General features: G+C 38.1%; 4 protein-coding genes across 4 annotated transcripts in view; 3 read left to right on the top strand and 1 right to left on the bottom strand.

Moving 5' to 3' along the window:
• LOC134818978 (alpha-actinin, sarcomeric-like) overlaps positions 1 to 24,228 on the top strand; it is a 136,659-nt gene that overhangs the window by 44,566 nt on the left and 67,865 nt on the right. The gene's annotated exons all lie outside the window — the stretch shown is intronic.
• On the top strand, positions 4,789 to 10,330 carry LOC134818171 (RNA-binding protein squid-like). The gene is made up of 2 exons (XM_063827604.1): positions 4,789 to 4,798; positions 9,603 to 10,330. The coding sequence occupies exons 1-2, from the start codon at positions 4,789 to 4,791 to the stop codon at positions 10,328 to 10,330; spliced, it is 738 nt and encodes a 245-aa protein (XP_063683674.1).
• LOC134817963 (kinesin-like protein KIF3A) lies at positions 14,554 to 22,727 on the bottom strand. The gene is made up of 17 exons (XM_063827353.1): positions 22,596 to 22,727; positions 22,218 to 22,364; positions 21,819 to 22,048; positions 21,609 to 21,698; positions 21,307 to 21,395; positions 21,045 to 21,111; positions 20,803 to 20,902; positions 20,533 to 20,630; positions 20,255 to 20,429; positions 19,930 to 20,039; positions 19,710 to 19,812; positions 19,470 to 19,573; positions 19,012 to 19,119; positions 18,784 to 18,894; positions 18,462 to 18,602; positions 15,909 to 16,022; positions 14,554 to 15,209 (listed from the first exon to the last, which is right to left on the bottom strand). The coding sequence occupies exons 1-17, from the start codon at positions 22,723 to 22,725 to the stop codon at positions 15,021 to 15,023; spliced, it is 2,106 nt and encodes a 701-aa protein (XP_063683423.1). The 5' UTR covers positions 22,726 to 22,727; the 3' UTR covers positions 14,554 to 15,020.
• Positions 16,795 to 18,322, top strand: LOC134817964 (uncharacterized). The gene is made up of 3 exons (XM_063827354.1): positions 16,795 to 17,028; positions 17,494 to 17,706; positions 17,914 to 18,322. Exons 1-3 carry the CDS (start codon positions 16,880 to 16,882, stop codon positions 18,047 to 18,049), a joined length of 498 nt encoding a protein of 165 aa, XP_063683424.1. The 5' UTR covers positions 16,795 to 16,879; the 3' UTR covers positions 18,050 to 18,322.

Genomic DNA, 24,228 nt, shown 5'->3' with positions numbered 1-24,228 from the left:
ATTCAGAATCGCTATGAGCTGGCATGAACTCTGCTCCAGTTTCATATAGATTGACGAGAATACTATTGTGTCTGAAATTGGGTAATATCACATTAATGTAGGAGCTGAGTTTAGCAAGGTAGGAATCATTGTGTACACTTTTTGGGTCATGTGTTGCACCTGAGTACTCATAGGGAAAGTCACCAAAATAAACCGATTTCCTGTTTTTAAAACCGTGACTGAACTCAAGTTCTTCCATTAATAGATCAAGTGAAAATTTAGAGAATGGACCATCATCTAGTAGGGTAACTGGTTTCACTGGTGATGGGGAACAAGTTACAGATATATTCATTGGCCCCGGTGTTATAGGATCGTAGACAGGGGTACGGACCAAGTTTGGATATTTGTCTCTGGGCTTAGGGGTTTGATCCGTGATTCACCAGTAGCAGTAGATACAGGGAGATCAGACACATCATCCTCGTCTGCCATAACCTCGTTAACAACAATCTCACTGATAACAATCTCGTTTCCAACAACCTCCTGTGGAACAACTTTGTCCACGACATCGTTGTCAACAAACAAACTGTCCGATACAACATCTTCCACAACAATGTCATCTACATCAAACGCTTCTACTTGATTGATAACAACGTGTGACTGAGGGGTAATGGTTATGATCTCACATTCAATCTCCTCTGATAAGTTTGGCAGCAAATTTTCACACTTAAAACTCTGTTCTTGTATTTGAGTTTGATCTGATATGAGACTATCATTGTACTGAGCAATGAGATCACTAGTTCTGATAATTTCATTCAATAAAGACAACTTTTTTTCTAAAAAGTCAATCTTGATGTCTTTTGACAGACAATTGTTACAGTTCTCTGATTTTTCAGACTGGAATGAAAAGTTCAAATGTTCTAAAGGGCGCTCACAAGAGTGGAGACTAATGTCTGAGCTCTTATTATTTGACATAGTTATATTATCAAGAGTTCAATGTTCAGAAGCACAATAAACACTGTAAACGCAATACCTTCAGTCCAGATAGTAGTTTTGATGAGAATAGTTTTGATGAGAAGGAGGAGGATGAGTAATCTTCAAGTACACTCACAGCAGTCCTTTGCACGTCAACACTTACGCTCGTCTATCATATCTCATACCTCAAATTATTTGTTATATAGTAGAGTTGAAAGTATTAAAACTGTGTACAAGGTATTAGATGTGTCACCTGATCTCCACTTTACACACCACACCTTCCGTCCCACGTCTGTCAAAGTATGTAACGGCCTCTAGTGTAACTCTAGTGTGTACGGCATGTTAGCCTCGTGTGTCTTACGAACCTGATAGTAAGAAACCGCTAGACTTTCAGCCTCGTTTCTTATCTTAATTTTGTAACAACAAGCAAGTAGGATATTACCGGGATGGCCCTGCACAATGTGTATACAATTTATTCATGATTGACACAATCTCCTGGATATATTCTGCTTTTAAGTTTTAACCTGGAAGTTAATTAATTTGTGAATGTACTGCACGGAGTTCTGGTCGTGTTTTCCAGATTGATTAAGTTTATTGATTATCTTATTCCGTGTCCACCCTAATTTGTGAAGGCCGGCCAACAAGGCTACACACTATTATGTAACACATTTCCTGAGCCTGCCGTACCTTACAATCGAGGAATTTTAAATACGCCTTCAGTAATTCTGGGAAAATTTTACCTAGGACACAGTTTATATGAAGTAAAATGTCCGATGTCATTATGTTTATTATATTATATTATGTTTTTGACCGGCATAAGTTATAAATAGTCCGGAATTTAGTTGGTCAGGTCTAATCTTTTCGGGATCATAGATGGTCCAGAATAAGGTGCTTCGAATAATTAGACCCGGGTAACATCTCACTATATTTAGTGTAGCTAAATAAAAATAGTATGATTTCTAACATTATAAACTGACTGGCTACCCAACAGCTCAGCTGAGATTTTGCCAGAATCTGTGTAAAGACATCTCACGAAAGGGAACCTTACGGCACATGCGTGTCTGGAAGCTAACCTGAATTTGCTTTCTAATTGTTGAGAAAGTGTGACGTTAGCAACCTTTGGAGGGCTCTAGTTGTTTCCAAGAGGAGGTTGTCGAGCTGTTGGTAATTTTCCACATTTGACGTAACAAGCCGTGACTGGTCAGACTCTGACAAAGATCAAACATGTCACGTGACGGGGTACCTATCACAGTTAACTTAACTCTACAACTCAAAACACAATTGACTTGAAGGCATCCCTACCGTTGGCAAGACTTCAATTCATACTTTGACAGCTTCATTTTATACAGTTCAGTAGACGTTATAATAGATATGATGTGACGTCATAATGAACCGTTAAACGAAGCCTCTGAAATCTAAATTCTTGATCAAAGTAAAGTGAATAAATCACTTGCTGTGCAAAGTACTGACCATTCTCATGAGTATTATATGTAAGAGCTTCGACGAGCAAACCCAGCTCAGTCCATAAAATTACAATTTACTATAGCTTTATGAGCTCTAGAAGTTAGGGAGTTGGTTTCTAGGAGATGTTAAGTTTAGTACAGGTAAAGTAATACACGTCATCACCAATAACCTTTAAATTACACAGACTAACTGTCCTCCAGCCATACTCCTTAGTTCCAGCTATACTCCATTCCTAAGTTCTTACTCCATTCCTTAGTTCCAGCCATACTCCTTTCCTTAGTTCCAGCCATACTCCATTTCTTAGTTCCAGCCTTACTCCATTCCTTGGTTTCAGCCATACTCCATTCCTTAGTTCCAGTCATACTTCATTCCTTAGTTCCAGCCTTACTCCATTCCTTAGTTCCAGCCATACTCCATTCCTTAGTTCCAGCCATACTCCATTCCTTAGTTCCAGTCTTACTCCATTCCTTAGTTTCAGCCATACTCCATTCCTTAGTTCCAGCCATACTTTATTCCTTAGTTCCAGCCTTACTCCATTCCTTAGTTTCAGCCATACTCCATTCCTTAGTTCCGGCTATACTCCATTCCTTAGTTCCAGCCTTACTCCATTCCTTAGTTCCAGCCATACTCCATTCCTTAGTTCCAGTCTTACTCCATTCCTTAGTTTCAGCCATACTCCATTCCTTAGTTCCAGCCATACTTTATTCCTTAGTTCCAGCCATACTCCATTCCTTAGTTCCAGCCATACTCCATTCCCTAGTTCCAGCCATACTCTATAGCTTAGTTCCAGCCTTACTCCATTCCTTAGTTCAAGTCATACTCAATTCCTAGTTTCAGCCATACTCCATAGCTTAGTTCCAGCCATACTCCATTCCTTAGTTCCAGTCTTACTCCATTCCTTAGTTTCAGCCATACTCCATTCCTTAGTTCCAGCCTTACTCCATTCCTTAGTTCCAGTCATACTCCATTCCTTAGTTCCAGCCATACTCCATTCCTTAGTTCCAGCCATACTCCATAGCTTAATTCCAGCCTTACTCCATTCCTTAGTTTCAGGCATACTCCAAATTCCTAAGTTCCAGCCATACTCTATTTCTTAGTTCCAGCCATACTCCATTCCTTAGTTCCAGCCATACTCCATTTCTTAGTTCCAGCCATACTCCATTCCTTAGTTCCAGCTATACTCCATTCCTTAGTTCCAGCCTTACTCCATTCCTTAGTTCCAGTCATACTCCATTCCTTAGTTTCAGCCATACTCCATTCCTTAGTTCCAGCCAGACTCCATAGCTTAGTTCCAGCCTTACTCCATTCCTTAGTTTCAGCCATACTCCATTCCTTAGTTTCAGCCATACTCCATTCCTTAGTTCCAGCCATACTCCATAGCTTAGTTCCAGCCTTACTCCATTCCTTAGTTCCAGCCTTACTCCATTCCTTAGTTCCAGCCATACTCCATTTCTTAGTTCCAGTCATAATCCATTCCTTAGTTCCAGCCATACTCCATTTCTTAGTTCCAGCCATACTCTATTTATTAGTTCCAGCCATACTCCATTTCTTAGTTCCAGTCATAATCCATTCCTTAGTTCCAGCCATACTCCATTTCTTAGTTCCAGCCATACTCTATTTATTAGTTCCAGCCATACTCCATTTCTTAGTTCCAGCCATACTCCATTCCTTAGTTCCAGCTATACTCCATTCCTTAGTTCCAGCCATACTCCATTCCTCAGTTCTATACATGCATAACTTAGAGTCGTAGCACAGGCTTGACCCACCTGCAACGTGTATTCTGATCATACAAGGAGAACTTTGCTCTGACTGCAACTATTGTAATACTCTAAAGAAATAGCTCCGGGCTGCAGCTGTGCGACTCCCGATTTGTGTCCTTCAAAAGCTACATTTAATTCTTTAGAAGACCTCCAAATCTTCTTTCTCTGTTTCACGCCGAACATAACTAATTTTCTGATTCTACTTCTAAAGAATTTTTCTCCACAACATTTGAATTGAGCTTCAGAATAATCCAAGTTACCTAACTCCTGAATGTAGCTGTTTACACATAATTCCTGGTTCTTGAGTGTACACATAAGACTAATGTTTAGTAGATCTGAATGTTAGTGAAACACACAGCCCCGTCCCTTGTCAGGAGTTGTGAAACACGTACACGGAATGTAGATTCCAGCCTAAATAACACGTACACACCATAACAAGACACTTTATAAGAGAGCGATCCTTCTCTAAATATCAGGAATATTTCACATATTCTAAAGTACATTACTTACCACACCCTCCCGTTCTGAATTCCATTTTACCTGATCACGTGATATTACTGATTAATTATAAATTAAGTTTTCACATAAAATGTCAATATACATTACGTCTTTGATGCCGCTAGGTAGGTTGGGTGTGTTGGGTGTATATTATACTCCTACATATCTAACATATCGCAATGAAGTCCTGCAAGTCATAAATAATCTCAACACGGTAAATAGAATAATATTATAGAATATGCGTCAGGCTGCAGAATTAATTAGATTCCCTGCAAATACTTCAAATTTTGCTCCCTCCTTATTCAGAAATATCCTCTTGTCTGGTGTACAAGAATGTGCACACATTCTAGAAGCTCTGGGAATGTGTCTACTAGTGTTTTTATCTCAAAAATGGTTCTCTACGTTCTCATCTGAATGTACTTTACAGCTTCAACATATCAAATACTAAATACCAAGTCTTCAGTATGTCTTAGTCTCGGATATCTGCGTCACAGCTATTTTATACCACGTACGCGTAAACACATGTGTATACTACATTGTAGTGTACAAATTGAGAGCAGTTTAAAATGTTGAGAATGCTGTTAGGTGTTGATGTGTTATTTGTACATGTTTTCTTATACGACTTTAAGTTCCAGCGCCCATGTCGCATATTTTACCACATTTTAAACCAGTATATATTGTATTATGTAAATACATAATATTGTGTACACGTACTTGTAGTTGTACACTACTTTTCAATAAACTTTTATACGTGTACTCTAGGTAACCTAGAACTTCTTATTTCCACATTTCAAAACTCGCACGCTTCGGTAAATCTGTACGTGATACAAATTACATTTTAAAATGGTGCGTTTTTCGCATGATATTGATTACAAACTGAGCTCTAGACGGTAACATTTTCGCTTGATAAAAACATTTTTAACTACGTGGAATAAAAACTAGTAGTTATGGTAGAGCCTCTTCTTTGGTATCCTGGATTATCTGAAACCTTAAAATACTCGACATTTTGTTGATAAAGCGCTTTCAAATATGTGAAAATATGCATAAAATCTTTAGCCTCCTCAAATCTAATTATCAAAATTGTCAATCGTCTAATTCGTACGGTATGACATTACATTATATGTACATTTGGTGTCTCCCAACAGTTCGACACGATTAATAGCGGCCTGCTATAATATAATGCAGTGTGGTCCAAAATTAACGCAATCTCTTTAAGACCAGATATTCAGGCCCTTCACACTTTGTTTCTGTCTAGTTCTAATGTACCGTCACAATAGTGACTTTAATATCTAGCTGGTGATTAAATGGGTGGTTTATATTATCTGTTATCTGGTCTAAATTATCAAGTTAAATCTGGTTCAACCTGTACAGAATAGAAATAGCTTAGAAAAAACCCTGTACAGAATAGAAATAGCTTAGAAAAAGCCCTGTACAGAATAGAAATAGCTTAGAAAAAACCCTGTACAGAATAGCAATAGTTTAAGACGAAGCTTCTCCTTTTTACCGTCTCCTCCCTTCTCCTCGTCACTCCGGTGCTAGTTCTGCATTGCAAAAATCTCTGCAGTATAATATAATGTTTAATAACCGATGATTGACAAAACATCAATGACATGCACTATGCTAATAGTCCATTGCAATCTAGCGTGCTGCGTAATACGCAGTGTGGCCCTACAGCTGTATAATAGTGATGTATTAGATCACTGTGATAAGAGCAGATTCATTAACATAATCATGAATAATATACACATGTTTTATACAGGCTTATTCTAAAATTATCTTAATAATTGGGGTATATTATGGGTAAAATGGGAATCGTTTAAAAATGTTGGACTTAATTGATTGGTTATTTTATCGATAAATTATAATTTTGTTTGTAATAAGATGTGGGAAATTTGTATTGACACATCAAACAACCGTCAATTACTAATCGCAATGCCGTCAACTTAAAGTTGTAAATGCTTCTAATGCCGTCAGATCATAACCGCAAGAACAGTGCCGTCAACTAATGCCATCAACAGCTCAACTGTGTCCAACTTAGGGAAACTAAAGGTGAACAGTACATTGACAGTTGACTGAGAAACCGGAAAAATTCCTGAAAGTTGAGAATAGCAGTGAGGCAGGAAAATACTTAGTATTTGTTCTGGCTGTTAGTTTTACCAGGAAAACGTTTACCAAATACTTCTGTAAGTCACAGTTCTAAGACATCAAGTTAGCAACATGTTACATTGTTACCAACTCTACCCGAGAGAAGACGAAATTTGAGACTTATTTGTTTCAGATAAAGAATTTTTGACACATTTCTTAAAATGGTCTGCACGATGAGTATGTAAGTGAGGGTTTATAGAATCAGCCCAGGCCTTTAGTCTTCTGCAAACTGCATACCTTCTGGAGCTCCTGGACTCTGGAGCTCCTTCATGGAGGAACTAGTCATGTGTCTTAACGCAATCGAAAGTATTTTTATCTCACAGGCCCCACTCAAATAGTAATTATTTATCCTTCACGACTCAACATTAAACACCGACATCCCGTTTATCTCTATTCAATCTTTAATTAATTATTCCCCGGAAATATCAAAGTGAGAATTGAGAAACGACGTTTCCACTTTACCTTTGGATATCATTCCGAGCATAAAGCTGTAAGCAAACTTCAAATGGAGACTAAATACCATAATGGCTTTGCAAGCAAGCATTAGCTTACATTAGCTGTACACACGGTACATTCCTACAAACAGCAGCTATATTCACCAGGTACCAACCATTGTGCCGGAGAGAGCAATAGTAGTACCGGGTCAATTTAGTCTGGATCTTGTAAATTGTAAGAGCTGATGGTGGAAACAGCCTTATGGTATGATACAATACTGCTACACTAATATGGTACTACAATTAGTTGAAATAAAATGGGTTTCAAGGCACAGATGTTCACTGTTACAGCCTACTGAAAGCTTCAGCTACACAATAAATCTGGGGTTTTCTGTAGTTGGCTTTTAGAACTGGTTACAGAGATTATGTGAGTTTTTCAGTAGCGTCATGTATTGTTCAGGCTATAAGGTCATCACACATCTTATGGTTTTCATTTTCTGGCGCGGGATATTTAGTAGCCTCACCCGTAATAAGTCTGATGCTTGATTTGAAATGATGGTAGATTTTATTAAATTACTTAAACCGGGGAGGTGAACTCCAGAAATCTTTCGTGTTAGAAACTGTTAACCATATTTGGAGAAGAAGCACTTCTGACAATTTCAATTTAACTGTCTATTTAGCCGCGCTTACTGTTGGCGGCAGTTGCGGTTATTTGTCTACCAGAATACAATTCTAATACAAGCACACAACAACTATAATAACTACCTCTGTGTAATATATAACTACTATATTATACTACTATAATATTACTACACTGGCACTACCATGCAGTTAATCAGCTAATTAGTATGTCAGAAATATAATGGATGTTTCTACACTTCTAGCGTACGAATATTTCTGACATAGATCTGTCTAGAAATGAATACTCGTATTGAGGTACGATTTTAGATCTAACGCACACTCACACAGTGCACTAACGTGTACACTCACAAACGTGCACACTCACACAGTACACAGTGCACAAACGTGCACACTCATACAGTACACAGTGCACAAACGTGCACACTCACACAGTACACAGTGCACGAACGTGCACACTCACACAGTACACAGTGCACAAACGTACACACTCACACAGTACACAGTGCACAAACGTGCACACTCACACAGTACACAGTGCACAAACGTGCACACTCACACAGTACACAGTGCACAAACGTACACACTCACACAGTACACAGTGCACAAACGTACACACTCACACAGTACACAGTGCACAAACGTACACACACACACACACAGTACGCAGTGCACAAACGTGCACACACACACACAGTACACAGTGCACAAACGTGCACACACACACAGTACACAGTGCACAAACGTACACACTCACACAGTACACAGTGCACAAACGTGCACACACACACAGTGCACAGTGCACAAACGTGCACACACAATTTGCTCTATGACCTGATCCACCGAGCTATTTTCCATGTCAAATCTAATTAGCAGCTGCTGTACAAGAATATCCCTGTAACCACTTTTAATTAAAGCTGCTTATTGTATCGTACTAATAAACTTGTAGCACGCCATTTCACTAGCCAAACATCTCTCTAGCTAGTGTACAGTTAGCGAGGATTGTTCAGATAATAAAAGTTAAATTCTGTTTTTCCCACAATCTTTATACAATGATCTAGGTTAATGAACGAGGGAAACATTTTGTGAAATAAAAGTTGACGTCACTTAAAGCAAGCACCGCATCATACCGCACAAACCGCATCATACCGCACATTTCCTCACTTCAGTTGTATTTAAAAAGCTTAAATCGCCCCTTCGTGACATTACCGAATACCGTGGTTAGTAACCATAATGACATATTGCAATAACAATATCGCGTACAACTACTTTTAAACATTTCATTTAAATTATCAAATTCGCTTAAACGATCATTTCAAGTTTAATATTTAGAACATGATAATCCCACGTATATTTATAATACTGCTGTTATTGCAATGTGATTTGTCCCAATGATAAGAACATTATATCAGGGGCTACTGTTTGGTTTATCGTAATGAGCAATAATCAGATTGTGAGCATGAACCTGGTATTGGCGGTTAATCATGGTTTACTGTTTCAGGAGTCATTGCCAGAACCTTTTAGCTCTGATTATGTAACTACATACTTTACCTGTCAGAACTGTTGGGAATAAAATTATTATTAAAACTACAGTTGCTTTGATGATTCACATATTTTAATTTTTATCCTATTATTCCGTTTAAGCTGAAATGATCTTCAGCATTAAACAGGTTGTCACACCTTTAAAAGCTAACCGAGCTTTTATTTTCAGAACAGTTCGGTAGGATAGAAAAATTAGACCTGAAACTGGACGCAGACCAAAACTCGCGAGGATTCTGCTTCATAACTTACGGGGATGAAGAGCACAGAGAGGAGGCTATAAAGGCAGGACCTCCAACACTGGACGGAAAAGAAGTGATTATCAGCAAAGCAATTCCTTACAAAGATAAGATGAAGACGAATAGACTGTTCGTGGGGGGAATCAGGGACCCTCTAACAGAGGAGGACTTGAAGACATACTTCTCGGAGATCGGCAACATTCAGTCCATCAAACTAATTCCAGAGAACAAACACGAGAGGAAAAAGGGTTTCGCGTTCATCGAGTTTGATTCTCAAGAGGCAGTGGAACAGGCGGTTGACAAGAAAAATCCGCCACGTGGACAGCGCCACGAAATCAACGGCGTCCGAGTTGATTGTCAGAAGACGTACCCAGAGGAGCACCCGGCGTACAAGAAGATAAAGAAGCTGAAAGAAGACATGAGAAACCGATACGCCATGTACGACTATGATTACTGGGGCCATGGCGGCTATTACGGTGGTTATGACTACAGCGGTGGTTACGACTACGGTTATGGTTATGGCGGACCCAGTTACTATGGTTACCCACAAGGTGGTGGTGGTGGCGGATATTACCGGGGAGGCAGATTCAATGGTGGACGACGAGGGGGAGGCGGTGCTGCCGGACGCAGTGGTTATAACAGTAGGGGCGGCATGTACTAATGTGCACTTCATTAGAGATAGAATTGAAATGCTGAGTGAAATCAGCGCAGTGGGAGGGCTGGCGAGTTATTGATGGAGCGTGTCGCCGTGCAAGGTGCACGCACGTGCAAGGTGCGCACGTGCACGTGTGCGCGGCGACATGTCCCAGCCCAGACACCCACAATGAACAGCGAGTCTACGTGATTAGTGTTAATCAGTGTTGTCAATCAGCACGATATGGTGGAATGTAGTTCTATTGTATAAAGGCCCTGTATATGAAACAAATGTTGTTATTAATAATGGTTAATTATTCGGGTATTTGAATATACCCCAATTATGTCGTTCCGTTAATTTTGGGTAAGTTAACTTGAAGTTTATTGCCCTAATTGATATGTAAACCATTAATTTAGGCATCCCAGGATGCGTGATACAGTAAAGTACTGATCTATATGCTTAGCGAAAAGATGTGATCTATATAATGTTGAGTGGTTGGATTACTATGGATCCTAACTGGAGTGAAATGGCGCTTCATAGTCCTCATTTCTTTTGTTATGTGAGGTGTGTGCAATATTCAGCAAGATATGGTGTGTGCGTACAGAGTACAGTGTGACGTCTACAGAATGGTAGTCGCACTTCCCGTTTGATTACTTCAGTTGCACTCGACGCCAGCACACCGGTCCTGCATATTGCACAGACCTGCTTTCTTAAAATATTCAAAATCTTTAAAGTTTGAAATCTTTTACCGTAAAATTGTAAAAATTGGACTGTTGTTGAGTTTTGGGCGTGAGGCGTCAAGTCGTCGAATTGTAGATAGCACTTCTGCGATAAATGAAGCCCGGGGCATCCTATAAGTGCAGAGAAAATTATCTTGAAGTGATTTTTGCCGGTACTCAATTAATTTTGAACATGCCCCGGGCTTACAAACCTTTTTATATTCCGTTTCATTTAACTAATTCACTTGATTTGATAATTTATATTTAGTGATATTAATACCCTCTAAAGGTCTGCATAGTTTTCAATGTTATAAGTATAACTATATATAGGGAGATTCGTTTAAAGTATTGTTTCAAACTGAGCACCCCACGCCGCTTAAAAACGCGCTGCAAGGTTCACCAGCCGGCCAAATTTCCAAATTCACATATTCCTTGACTCACGCTCTAAGTGTTCGAAATGTCACTGTGCTAACGGTGAGAGTATAAATTTGCGTTGCTATGGCAACAACAGCGTCGTTACAGCGGTGTGGGGTGCCCTTCCGACGAGGAGCGCGACAATTCCGTTTCTTCTCCTCACATCATATATTTGGTATGATCTCTTATTTTTCTTGAAATGTGTACAATTCGTTAATTTTGTTCCATAGGAGAATGTTAATCGGTTTTGCGACTTGGTTCCCTTTGCTCCCTCTCTCCCTCACATTACTATGATGCATTTTACAACCGAACGCTCCCCTTTCATACTTACACTTTCACCAGTCGCGCGCTTGCACGTGCTAAGACCAGTTCCACGATACCATAATACACACTGTATATTGTACTCCCTGTGTATACACACATTCTCATTCCAGTCAGAGGTACATTCCATTTTCAATTAGCTGAACTTGCGAGTCTTCCACCCATATTGCAAAGGAGAGAGAGAGAGAGAGAGAGAGAGAGCGAGATAGAGGGTTTCAATCCGCAAAACGAACAAACTTGTAAAAATCGTATTATAATATTAATGATTCAAAATGTATTCTGTATTATTTCAAAATGATATAATGTCCGATTGTTTGAGGACGGTTCGTTGTTTGTTTTAAGGTCCTGGTTCAAGTTTAACTGAAAGTTTATTATAGACTCTGTTGATAATAGACCTTCCGAGGAGAGCTCACAAAATACACAGTCTCAGTTCCGAGTGATGTGGTTGGGATGTAATAGTTGCTATGGTAACGTTGTTATAGTTACACTGGTATAACTCTGTGTCAGGAGACATACTCTATTCTGTGAATCTCTTGGAGGTACAAGTGATGTGATTGTTAAAAGTAATGTACAAAGTTGATGAAAAAATTTCAAAAAAATGTAACAATATGATATGATATTACGGCTCGTGTGGACGAGAGAAAGTTTATTAGCACCTAATGTTGTTCAGCACCTGAAACATGCTTCGTGCACTGGTATTAAACATGTGGTCACACCGCATCACGACACCTTGCCCGAGATACGTATAATTAGCAATAATTATATATAATTATGTATAATTATTATATACCATATGATCTGTGTAACTGTTATACGAATTTGATCTATAAGATGATGATGATATCGTACTTACCTAGGTTAGAGATTTGTATAATTGGAATTGAACTTTATATTATAAGTTGTTCTATATATTTTGTGTAAAGGGGGGTGTCATCGCCAAATTTGCCATTTATTTCCAATGGCAGGAATGACTATGACACCCCCCTGTTGTAGTAGGTATATCAGTGTCTCATGTTAAGGTACAATGGCAGAGATTAATAATAATAACTATTGGTTGATAATGTTTTATATATAGTTGCTGTTATTATGATAAATTATACCCCGAGGTGGTAAGATATAGCAGCAAGGTGGTCAGGGTAAGAGGTATTGCTCATCGTGAGGGTTATACATGAACAAATATCAGTTAAATGGGTTGTCTGTCCGATATGATATATATAGCTATTGTTAAAATTGCTTAAATAATTAAAATCACTAAATTTTCTTTGGTTACACCTTTGTAGTTAATGAAAATCGTAAATTGTCATAAAATGAAAAAGCTTTTTTTGTCAAAATGCTTCTCAGTGTCAAATTTCAATACCAAAAGTTAAAAGTACTTTGAACAGCATCATATTTCCTTGGAAATTATCCTATACTGTACTTGTAACCACTAGTTCCACCACCACGCGTTCTTCTACTCACACTCCCATATAAGGAGCTTCTTTGATGTGACGCATAAAGTTCTAATAGTCTCTGAGCAGGATGCTGCCAGACCAATCTTCAATCACCGTGACCACGCGATCTAAGTGTTACTATTTATAGTCATGATCGACCTCTACTGCAAGGTGGTGAGACGATATACGGCTCAAGTTAGAACCCTTGGTTCACTTCCAATGGTTATGGGAGAGAGAGGGAGAGAAAGAGGGGGGGTAGAGATAGAGAGGGGGAGAGAGAGAGGGAGAGAGCGAGAGGGGGAGAGATAGAGAGGGGGAGAGATAGAAAGGGGTAGAGATAGAGAGAGGGAGAGAGAGAGAGGTAGAGAGCGAGAGAGAGAGAGAGAGAGAAAAAGTTTATGTTAATGTAAATCTCAGATAGTTGAATTATCAAGAACATATCATTGGGCTGGTGGATTATTCTAAAAAAGGGCTCTTCTTGGTGTAGCACAACCGAAGAATTCAGATTTCATAAATGAAAAATATATTAATTTTGACCATTTTAATAATTTGGATTTCTTGGAAAGTCAAGATCTTGGAAAGTTAAGTGCTTCAAAGTTTTTTGTTTTATTGTCATAGTTAAGGAATTTAGTTACATTTTTCAGCACAATCCCACAATCTGTCTTTCAGCACAAACCCAAACTGAAACCGACAAACGCCCTCGAATACGATCTTGTTCGATAATTTTTCTACACTGCTCACCAGGGTTTCTAAAAATAGCAATGGAGCGCGCGCTGACAACGCTAGTGCGGTCCACGTTGCTGCATTTAGAATAGTCCACTAATTTGTGTTCGTACTGCATGAAATGGTTCACGACTTTCCAAAATTTAAGGCATTTACCCGATCATTTTGTAAGCCATAATTTAGGTTATCTGTCGTCGTTGATTGCTTTTAGCCTAACTTGGATCAGATCTCGTGCTTTCAGACGCGCATCAAAATACACCATAAATGCTGAAACTTAGTGCTTTTTCTAAGCTCTATCCTATGCAAAGTAAACTATCCGTTCATTTAGTGTGTCCGACGCGCGCGCGCTGTCATGCGGCGCATGCACGCGAGTATAGACTGAAGTTCAATTCAGCTGAAACGGGCAGATGTAGTCTGCCGTACTATATTAGTATACCAAATTGCGAAAAGCTAATTTTGGGCAATCATTATAATGGAGAGAAAGAGTAGTCTTGGCCTTTCTTTCATTAAGTTTGTATTCCCAAATAAAACATGAGCACAGTCTTTTGCTTATAATAACTCTGAACTCCGCCATTTTGGGATGAAAATCAGTACACAATTTCACTTTTCAGTAGACCATTTGACGACTTGGGACAACAAATTTCTGATAACATAAATATTTGAAATTATTGCTTTTAAAACTCAAATACTGTCAAGATGTCTGTAACCGTATGTCATTTAGCATTAACATATTGATATTGTATACCTTTCAACATTCAATAAGCCTGATAAAGTTAGAGAATTTATAATGCATATCATAAGAACTTTGAACTTGCTTATTACTATTACTATTAGACGCTGTCTTTAATCTTCAATCTTACGTACGAAAAAGGAACTAAAACCTGTATATAATTATAAATGTTAAATACAATTTTCTTTTATTGCAGGGATTTTCTTTAATATCAACCCCACATTTTCAATTAAACCACTATTTACAGATACACGAATTTGATGAATGATATCCATTCTGTAAGTCTATATTAATATAGTTTACGATTTAGTCCCGTTTCTTACTCCTAGACACGCGATATGCGATAGATCGTCATCCGATCACATCAATTCTTGCGTTTGTCATCTAGTTCTCGACATAGCAGTCCTGGGTCTGGATTCTGGAACAATGTCTGGCACCTGCACCTCCTGTAGCTGCTCCTCCATTACTTTCTTCTTCCTTCCTTTCTTCCTCTTCTTCTTTTCCCTCTTCTTTTTGGGAGCTGGAGCCACGTCACCATACGTCCAATACACCATGTCTAGGTCTTTGTCCTGTAAAATGACATATATCATATACTATACATGAAGATCAACATTATTACACAAACCGTCACTATTTAATGGAAATTAATAATCCAGTTTGAATTAAGTCGTGCAAAATTAAAGCCCCGAAACGGTGTCAGGTTGGTAACTGATGATTCTGATCCATGCTCCTGTGAGTTTGCTGTTGTATCTCAACTCGCTAAACTGAGGCATCTCCGCATCTTGGGTGAATATGCGTACATCTTCATACTAAACCCAGGTGTGGCATGTGTCAGTGAATACGGGCGAGCGGATGCAATAGCGAAGGTGGTGTGACAAGGCCTAAAAGACACAGTCAGATAGTTGTCAGCTCGCTGACTGTAAGGGAGAAGGTATATCCGTATTTCGCTGCTACTGATGCAGTCCTTGATCTGGCAATCAAGGCTTCTCTGTTTTTCGTCTAACTATGTACCGTTGGGCTTGTGGAACCCGTCAGGGGGACATACATAGGTTAGAATGGTTTTGTGCACCAAGAGGAGTGAGGGAATGAGGGTTGAAGAGAGAGAGCTAGAGAGTTGTTAGGGTGGTTAGGATCAGTAGGTGGAGTGTTTGGTTGGAGCGTTCTGTTTTTGCTGTATAGCATTTTAGTCACTCCGCAGTTTATTAACTGTGTCTCAACTCAGTCGTGCAAAATTATAAATATAACATTATAAAAACAAAAATTCTTACGAATTGCTCGAAAGCTTGCGGAGGGGGAGTTGGAGTTCGTTGCCTCATGTTGTTTCCTGTGTAAGCTACATAATGCAGCTGCCACTCTCCGATCTCCTCGTTCCATAGAATATGCTAAAAATGAGGATAAAGTTAATTTCGTGGTTTCTCAAATGTTTTCTTTAGGTCACATCTTTTGACTTTAAGTTTAAGTTTAAGGCGCTAACCGGAACCCTTGCTGGGTTTGAAAACATCAGATTTTCTGGCACAGTGTATCCAGTGGCGTAACGTTGCCTTTTAGGAACCCCCCCCCCCCCCCCCCCCCCCCCGAAAAAGCGCCCCCCTGTTGGCGCCTCTCCCTAAAATTGGACAAATTAGGTGATTTTAGAGGATACGCCGGTAAAATCTCTAAAAAAGTGTGTTTCTAGAGCAAAACGCGCAGTTTTGCTAGTACCTAAGCTAGTACCTTAAAGTTAAGTTTTTGACTGGCGACATTTCATCGTGACAATTTGCGGTGATCTTTTATTTTGGCGATACTAAACACTGTAGCTCGACGCTATCAAAAGCGATCACGTTGCAATCAAACCTACTGAGTTGGTCCTAAAGTTCCATTCTTGATTCTGAGAAAGCAAAGCTGTAATAACTGCAAAATCTATCAGCGTTAATTATTTTTACTTGATGATAATTTAACAACTATCTATAAATAGAATATTTAATTTAGGCACTAATTCTTGATTAATTATCTATGATCTTGTAACGGATACAGTATCGACTTATGATATGTGGACTAAGTATCTAGTGCAAATCCCTCCAATCCTGCAACGTGTATTTCATTTCGTGTCCGGGTCTCACCATAATCCGATTATAACCCTGACATGACCAAGACACCAAATGATCACATTTCACTCTGATCCATTCCCTTGTAAACCTGCGTCTTCTTAGTGTTGCGTTTCTTGAGTGTAGTTGATTTATTTTCTGCCCTCATACTCGCCATGTTTAAAGAATTGTCGGTCCTCATTTTACTAGGCGTAGTGTTCGCTGATCAAAGACTCAGCTACGAGACACATGTCGCTTGTACACTACCTGACGGTCGTGTAATCGAGCATGGTGAAAAGTTCGAGGACGGTTGTAAAGATTGCAGGTTTGACATGATCACGTGCTAATGCCTAATTGCTAAATAGCGTGTATTGTAAGATAACAGCAACAGTCGGTACTCGGTTCTCAGTAGCACTAACGTTTTGTATGAGTAACTTTTTATTGTCACCTTTAATCTTAAGTGCAAATCTCTAAGCAAAACTAGAGACTACAGGGTGTAACCACAGCCGCTGTACCTGGCTGTGGTGTGCCCGTGTGCTGTAAATGTTCTGTTAAATAGCTATGACTTGGTGTTGAAACCTAAGCTGCTAACCCAGCATCCCTGTTCAGTTCCAATGTTCAAATACCTTTTATCGTCTACTTTTAATGGCTGCAGAATGTTTCTACCGTCTTGAAACTACAGAGAAGGCTTGACTACTCTCAGTTGAGTCGATGATACATTTCAAAACCTCACATTGATAAACTGATTTGCAGCTCTGTAACATTTCTTAAAACTCCTGATCCCCTCCAGATGTGATAAAGATACGGTGGTGTGTATTTCCGGAGCTCGTTGTGGAAACTGTGTGTATGTAAAGGCTAACGGTCGAACAGCTACAGCTCAGCCCTCTGAGATATTCTGGGACGGATGTAGGTGGTGCACGTGCGGAGACAGAGCCACTAGTGACTGCCACATGTCAGGGTGCCCCTTTAAGTGTGCTTACAAGAACAGGGATGGAATAGACGGGTGAGGATTACATTTGCAAATACTGCAATTTACTATTCCTTTTATTCTAATACTATTACTTTTCTTTGAGCATGGGTTTTAGTAAATATATAGGTTTACGAAAATGCACATACTGTAACCACTGCCGTAACGTTGAACGTTTAGCCGGTTAATCTATTAGTCTCATAGTTCAATTCCACGCGGTATTAAGTCCCTCCCTCCCTCCAGGTACGCTCAGTTCTTCCAAGTTTGGTACGAGGGCTGTCATAGGTGCATCTGCAGAAAGGGGTGGTCCTGGCAGATTGGAATGGGATGGGCCGAGACTGATTGCACGTACGACTGTGACCAGAACTGGCTCAGATAAATCTTCCGTTTAAATGGACAAGATATTTAGATGATGGACGATTAGAAAAGACAGACTGCTGAATTTGTTTTAACGTTTACTGTGAAGGGTCTTGTAGATTTCAATAAAGCAATATAAGACCCGGTCTTGCTTTATTGAAATCTTGATTTCTGCTATGATTAAAAAGGTCAAACATTATGTTTGTTGTTTATATGAGTTGCTATTGAAAGAATATCGATTCTTTCAGTTTTGTGAAAAAATATGAGAGTAAAATTCATAACGAAGCACTGATGATATTATAGTTTAATAAGTTCTAGAAACGTATGGGTACTGACTTTTGGCCCACCCTGTAGTTTCTCTCTAATTATTAAACGAAAATCAGATAATGCCGGGAATTCCGAATCTTGTGTGCAAACAAAAAATATAAAAGTACCTTTTCAATAAGCTCCTGGAACTCAGGTGGAATGGTGTAGTTGATAAGGAGCTCTTGTAGCCTCATTTCTTTAGTTAGCTGCTTGATGTCGTCCAAAAGTGTCTCAACCCTCCTCTCATGCTCTTGTTTCATGTCTGTTATCTGAACACGGTGTAACTATATAACATGAATTGTAATATCAACAAAATTATGCAAATTTTTAGTATTGCCAATATTTATTTCCCAATCTCTAACCGCTTCCAGTTCTTTTCCCATTTCAGAAAAATTTGTGATAAACCTAATTAATGAAATATATGCCAATCAAAAATGTAAAAAAGAGAACCTCTGCTTTAGCGCTCTTGTACATCTGATTAATTTTCTGTAGTTTCTTGGTTTTTCCTGCAGCTTCTTCTTGCAGGTTACCGTACTTCTCTTCAACAATTAACTTTTCTTGCTGCAACAGAGTATAGTGTATTATTAGCAGAGTGTATTATATTGCTTTTTAATAGAAGATATATGATTTCAATTTTATTCAGCGAAAACGCAGAATAACGATAATTGTGTCACGTACCTCTTTTTCTTCGATTTCCTCTTTAATTTTCTCTTGTTTCTTCGTTGTAGCTTCTAGTTCTTTGAAAGACTGATCCAGCAGAATCTGTTGCTCTTTAGCTTTCTCTAGCTGGTGGAATAGTTTGTTATGAAGCAGAATGAACACCGTGGCGCGCAGCCACGCGCAAGATACTAGCTGCTGAAAAGTGCGCTTTCGTTATATCTGATGCGAAAAGTTATGAACGTTTTTGCTGGGCAGCGGCAAAATTTCAATAGTTAAGACCAGAGTTGCACCACGACAATCTTATAATAGAGATTGACGCTAGCAATGATTTAAAATTATTGCATTTGATTGTTTATATCTGTTCTGTTCGTCAATGAATCGAACAGTTATAAAGCGTTCGTCATAGTCATTTGTACTGCAATGGGTTTTTTAATATAAATTATACGCGATTAAAAAATAAATTACATGCAGCTTACCAAATCTACACCACCGACAATAAGTTTTCCTTCTAACATGGTCAGTTTTTCTGCCAGTTTTTTCTTTTCTTGCTGAGTTTTATGCAACTCCTTTTCCCGTAATGCTGTGGGAATACTCAAATCATCATCATGTTAATAATGTTAAAATTAAACCTCTAATTAGGCGAAAGACTACGGAAATTGGTCGCAAAATATATATCCATAATCATTAACCACGAAATTATTAAGTCATTTATTAACCTAGTTCCTTAGATATCTTATCTTTTTCAGCAGCCTCCATGTTCGTGGTTTCCAAAAGTTCCTTTTTTTCTTTATCAAGCTGGTCCTTTATTGCTGCTATCTCCTGGATTTGTTCAATTATCAAAGGTGAACTGAAGTGAATTAGCAAACATGCTAAGCAGTAACTAAAATATACTTCACAGTTCCAGTCGATATTAACACACAAGAAAGTGAAACTCACTGCATCGTCCAGACTTTTCTTCTTTTTCCTCTTTTTCACCCTCACAGTTTTCCCATTTTCATCAACATACTCTTCTTCGCTCCCTGATACCATATCTCCTGGACCTCCAGCTGAAAGAGATATCTGTAAATGATGATATCTCCGATGGAATTCTTATTTTATGGTGCAATTAAACTAGTTGAACATCTATAAGGACAGAAATATTTAAAAGTCGCCAAAGCTCAGTTATTTAATGCAACATCTTTCATCAAATTTATAACGGAGCAAACAAAACAGTTTAACATCAAAATGTTGCTTCAAATTATTGAATATCTAAAATAGTTACCACTGTCAAGTTGTGCCTTCAAGGCCTCTATTTCCTTCTGGAATTCCCTCAGCATAGCATCTTTTGGATCCTCGTTAATGTGAGCTTTGTTCTTGATGTTTTTAGCTCGATTAGCATAGCGTAGTGTAGCGTGTGTCTCATCTGCATTGTACGATGCAGGACTGATATTCGCCAACTGAGAAGAGGGAAATGTTAAAACGACGACATTCTTATAAAGTGAAGCTGTGTTCATTACTTCAGTAGTTTAAAAACTAAAAGTTAACTGCTGATAAACCTACCATAACAGTACGACTGTTTCCACCTAAACTGTCTTGTAATAGTCTGGTTAGTTTACTGTCTCTGTACGGTACATGAGTGCTTTTACCATCCACCAATGCTGAAATTAATATTTAAAACTCAATACAAACGGTAAATACTGTATAACAAAATATAACCATACTTTCTGACAGCACAATCCAAGTAATGGAATTATTTACAAATGTTTAAATTGCGCAAATCTGTATACCATTTACCAAGCTAAAACTAAAGATAACAAGTAATTTGAAAACCTGAGATGACATTTCCGAGAGTGCTAAGAGAAAGGTTGATTTTAGTAGCTTCTTTTAACCTTTTACCAGTAGCTCCAGTCTTGGCCTGCCGTTCTGATCCCTGCAATATGTGTTATTTTTAACTGACTATATTTTAATAAAATTCAACTGTCATCAACTTGATGTTGCCGTATGTGTGCATCGTTTTAAATCAAATAATTGGTTTTTATTGACTAAATATATTTTCTTTGAGTCCAACTTACAGCTAAATCAACGAGGTGAAGTTTTCCCATCCTCAAATGTCCCTTTCCGTCTATACCTTGATCACACCTATAAGGTTAGTACTTGATAAAAGTCTATTTGAGCATGTATATCCGAGATATTGTAGGGTAAGTTAAATGTTTTTTACTGGAATATAGTGATAATTACCTCTCAATTACCCATCAATGAGTTATAATCACCTCTCAATTACCTCTCAATTACTTCTCAATTAGTTACAATTACCCATCAATTAGTTACAAATACCTCTCAATGGTGATGGTAAAGATAGCGTGAGATCTTGAAGAGTGGGAGTTCATCTTGGTGGAACCAACCGACCTGTTTTTGTTTCCCACCTAAAATGATTGATGGTAATTGGAATGAAACTTTAAAATCGTAAGTTTTCTGACGTGATATGCAGCATCTTTATTCAAACCCTGATTAGCTGACAATTTTAAATTGTTCCACAGCCGCGAAAAACTTGTAAGATATATCAGCTCGAAAGACTTAATAAGCTCAAAAGAATAAAGATATTATTCATAGTTAAACATTTTGATCTTACGACTTACAGTCATAATCTTGTCCATGTCTTGAGCGTTTTTTACAGAAAATTGATGAAGATCTTTAACATAAACGCCAACATCAGGTCTCTCTTTAACCTGAAGAAACATGGTTTTAAATTAACATACAATCTAAATTGAAGTAAGTATGTAGATTTCAGAGTAACATGTGGAATGTAAAAGATTTTAAACACATTTTCAATAAAATAAGGTACATACCTCTAATTTCTTCTTCATGTCTTTAGACAACAGATCACAGATGTCCTCATTGTAGATCTCCAGATATGATACTCGAACAAGGAACTTCACGTCTGCCCCTGCTTTGCTGATCTCTCCGAATATATGTGCAAATGAATTGGGTATAATTCCTTTCTTTTCTGGTATTGAGCGTACACCTTCCATGGTAAATGTTTTTCCAGTACCTGTCTGACCATATGCAAATATTGTACCTGAAAATGTTTGATATTACTGCACACTCACAGAGACAATTCTTATCAAAACATAAATAAAATTGTGTAGTCATCAATTGGTAAATTGTGATAATAGGTAGAGATAAAACTGGGAAAATAAAGAATAAGGTGGTCATGTTTCCAGTACTCCTTCTTCTAGAACGCTCACCATTGTAGCCTTCCAATACTGAGTCAACTATCTTTCGTGCACAAATATTGTAGATATCAAGTTGCTTCGAGTCAGGTCCAAATACATTATCAAAAGTAAATCTCTTTTCTGGATCCACACGCTTTTTTGATCTCAGGACTATGGTGCCTGAAATTGATAATGGATAAGTCAGTATTGGATTTAAATCTTTATTTATTATTAAAGGTCAAATAGCTACAGTAGTGTTGGTGAAATGCAAAAAATGCAAAGAAATGCAAAGAAATCAAAGTAAAGGAGGTACAAGCATAAAAGTATATATACTATATATAGTGAACATGAATGAATTAAGAGCATCTAATTTTAAACAATTTGATTTAGTCACTGAAGATTAAAAGAAACCTTGTTCTGGGGAGACAGTGACAATTTCAGCAGCATTATTGGCAGCCTCCTCTTCATTCAGTGGTCTGCATCGTACTGCTACCTTTACATGTTGGTCTCCGGGATCTGCACCTTTACCCATCCTAAACATTTCAGGAGTAACTTGTAACAGAAAGCTTTGATAAACGGAAAATCATCAGATGCAGAATAAGGAAGGAATACACATTTTTTTAAAGGAATACAAATTTGAATTTTGATCTTTATTACAGATTAAACATATCATATATAACCATAAAAGCCGCGCGTCAGCTGATTGCCTCAAATTGGATTAGTAGTAATTTCAGTTGACAGAAGCTGAAGGACAGCAGCTCAAAAGGCCCAGTGAACCATCGGAAAGATCAAGGGCTCGAGTGCCAAAAGTGGCTTTTCTGAACCCATTTTCGCCGATTTGCTGTGGCCCATGTGAGCCGCGCCCTGCTGCTTAACGGCACATGATGGTTTTTGTTTTGATACTTATTTAAATTTAAGCGATAATTCAGAACTTGGTGGTTTACAGTTTTTAAATTATAAATCATGTTTATCATTTATTTTTCGTTTAATAATCACGGGTTGATAATTCAGTCATACCATGGTCAACAGTGTTGAGGCAACCAGCTTCCGCAGTTCAATAATTGGAGACCGAATAAATATAAATTGAACGAATTTTACAATTCATCGTCATAAAATATGGTCAATAATTTGATATATATTTTGATATTATATTTTTGATATAGGAGATGATGTTTTGGAAGATTTTTGAAGAGAAGCTTTTCTGCTGTCTCCTTGACCGACATTTTGCGATTTTGACTAAATTTTTACTAGTAACCAATCAGTGAGGTCGGTGAGAGTGGCAAATTTTACCATTACTATACGGTACTGGAAGCTGTATGTGTGGAGAAAACTTTGACGGAAGGAAACTTTTGAAAATGTCCTACCGGTTGACTGAACTTTTATTGAATGACCATTTAGCAAGATCACTGAGGATGGCACAAGACACAATTGAGGTACTGAAAGTTGGATTCTCAAATAAAACATTGATAAACGAAAAATCATCAGAATAGAAAAAGAGATTTTGGAAGATTTTTGAAGAGGAGCGTTTCAGCTGTCCCCTTGACCGGATTTCGACTGAATCTTTAACCAGGGTGCAGTGACCAATCTGCAATCGGTCAGACATTTTCGGATTGCAGCTTTCTGCGACCCAGATTTTCCTGTTTTGACTGAATTTTGCTTGAATGACCATTTAGCAAGGTCAGTTTGGATTACACACGACACGATTGATCTACTGACAGATTTATTTCCAAAGAAAGCTTTGATAAACGGAAAATCGTCAGAAAAAAATTTTTTTGAAGAGGAAAGAAAAATTTTTTTTTAGGAAAGAAAAATTTTTATTTACCACAAAACAATCAATACATAATGTTATATTCATAAATAAATTCAAATTTCAATTTCAAACACATATACAGTACGCCGCGCACACAGCCACAATTTTCAATTGTTCAGAAATTCGTAGGTCAGCTGTAGGCGCCGCGCACAGGATCTATTTAATTGTTATCTTACAATTACATGTCGCATTTCTTAATAATTAGAGAGAAGCTATTTTGCTGTTTCCTTGACC

The sequence above is a fragment of the Bolinopsis microptera genome, chromosome 7 (assembly GCF_026151205.1).
Source record: "Bolinopsis microptera isolate Bmic1 chromosome 7, MBARI_Bmic_1.0, whole genome shotgun sequence".
Classification (NCBI taxonomy): Eukaryota; Metazoa; Ctenophora; class Tentaculata; order Lobata; family Bolinopsidae; genus Bolinopsis; species Bolinopsis microptera.
This window is presented reverse-complemented; position numbering and strand designations above follow the sequence as displayed.

Excerpts from the sequence above, each read along its gene's own strand:
- LOC134817964 (XM_063827354.1), top strand. The coding sequence starts at position 16,880 with ATGTTTAAAGAATTGTCGGTCCTCATTTTACTAGGCGTAGTGTTCGCT. Across the intron at positions 17,029-17,493 it reads GACGGTTGTAAAGATTGCAG|ATGTGATAAAGATACGGTGG; the intron begins GTTTGACATGAT and ends GATCCCCTCCAG. Across the intron at positions 17,707-17,913 it reads AACAGGGATGGAATAGACGG|GTACGCTCAGTTCTTCCAAG; the intron begins GTGAGGATTACA and ends CCCTCCCTCCAG.
- LOC134817963 (XM_063827353.1), bottom strand. The coding sequence starts at position 22,725 with ATGTTTAGGATGGGTAAAGGTGCAGATCCCGGAGACCAACATGTAAAG. Across the intron at positions 22,049-22,217 it reads AGTATTGGAAGGCTACAATG|GTACAATATTTGCATATGGT; the intron begins GTGAGCGTTCTA and ends AAACATTTTCAG. Across the intron at positions 20,430-20,532 it reads GAAACAGTCGTACTGTTATG|TTGGCGAATATCAGTCCTGC; the intron begins GTAGGTTTATCA and ends CCCTCTTCTCAG.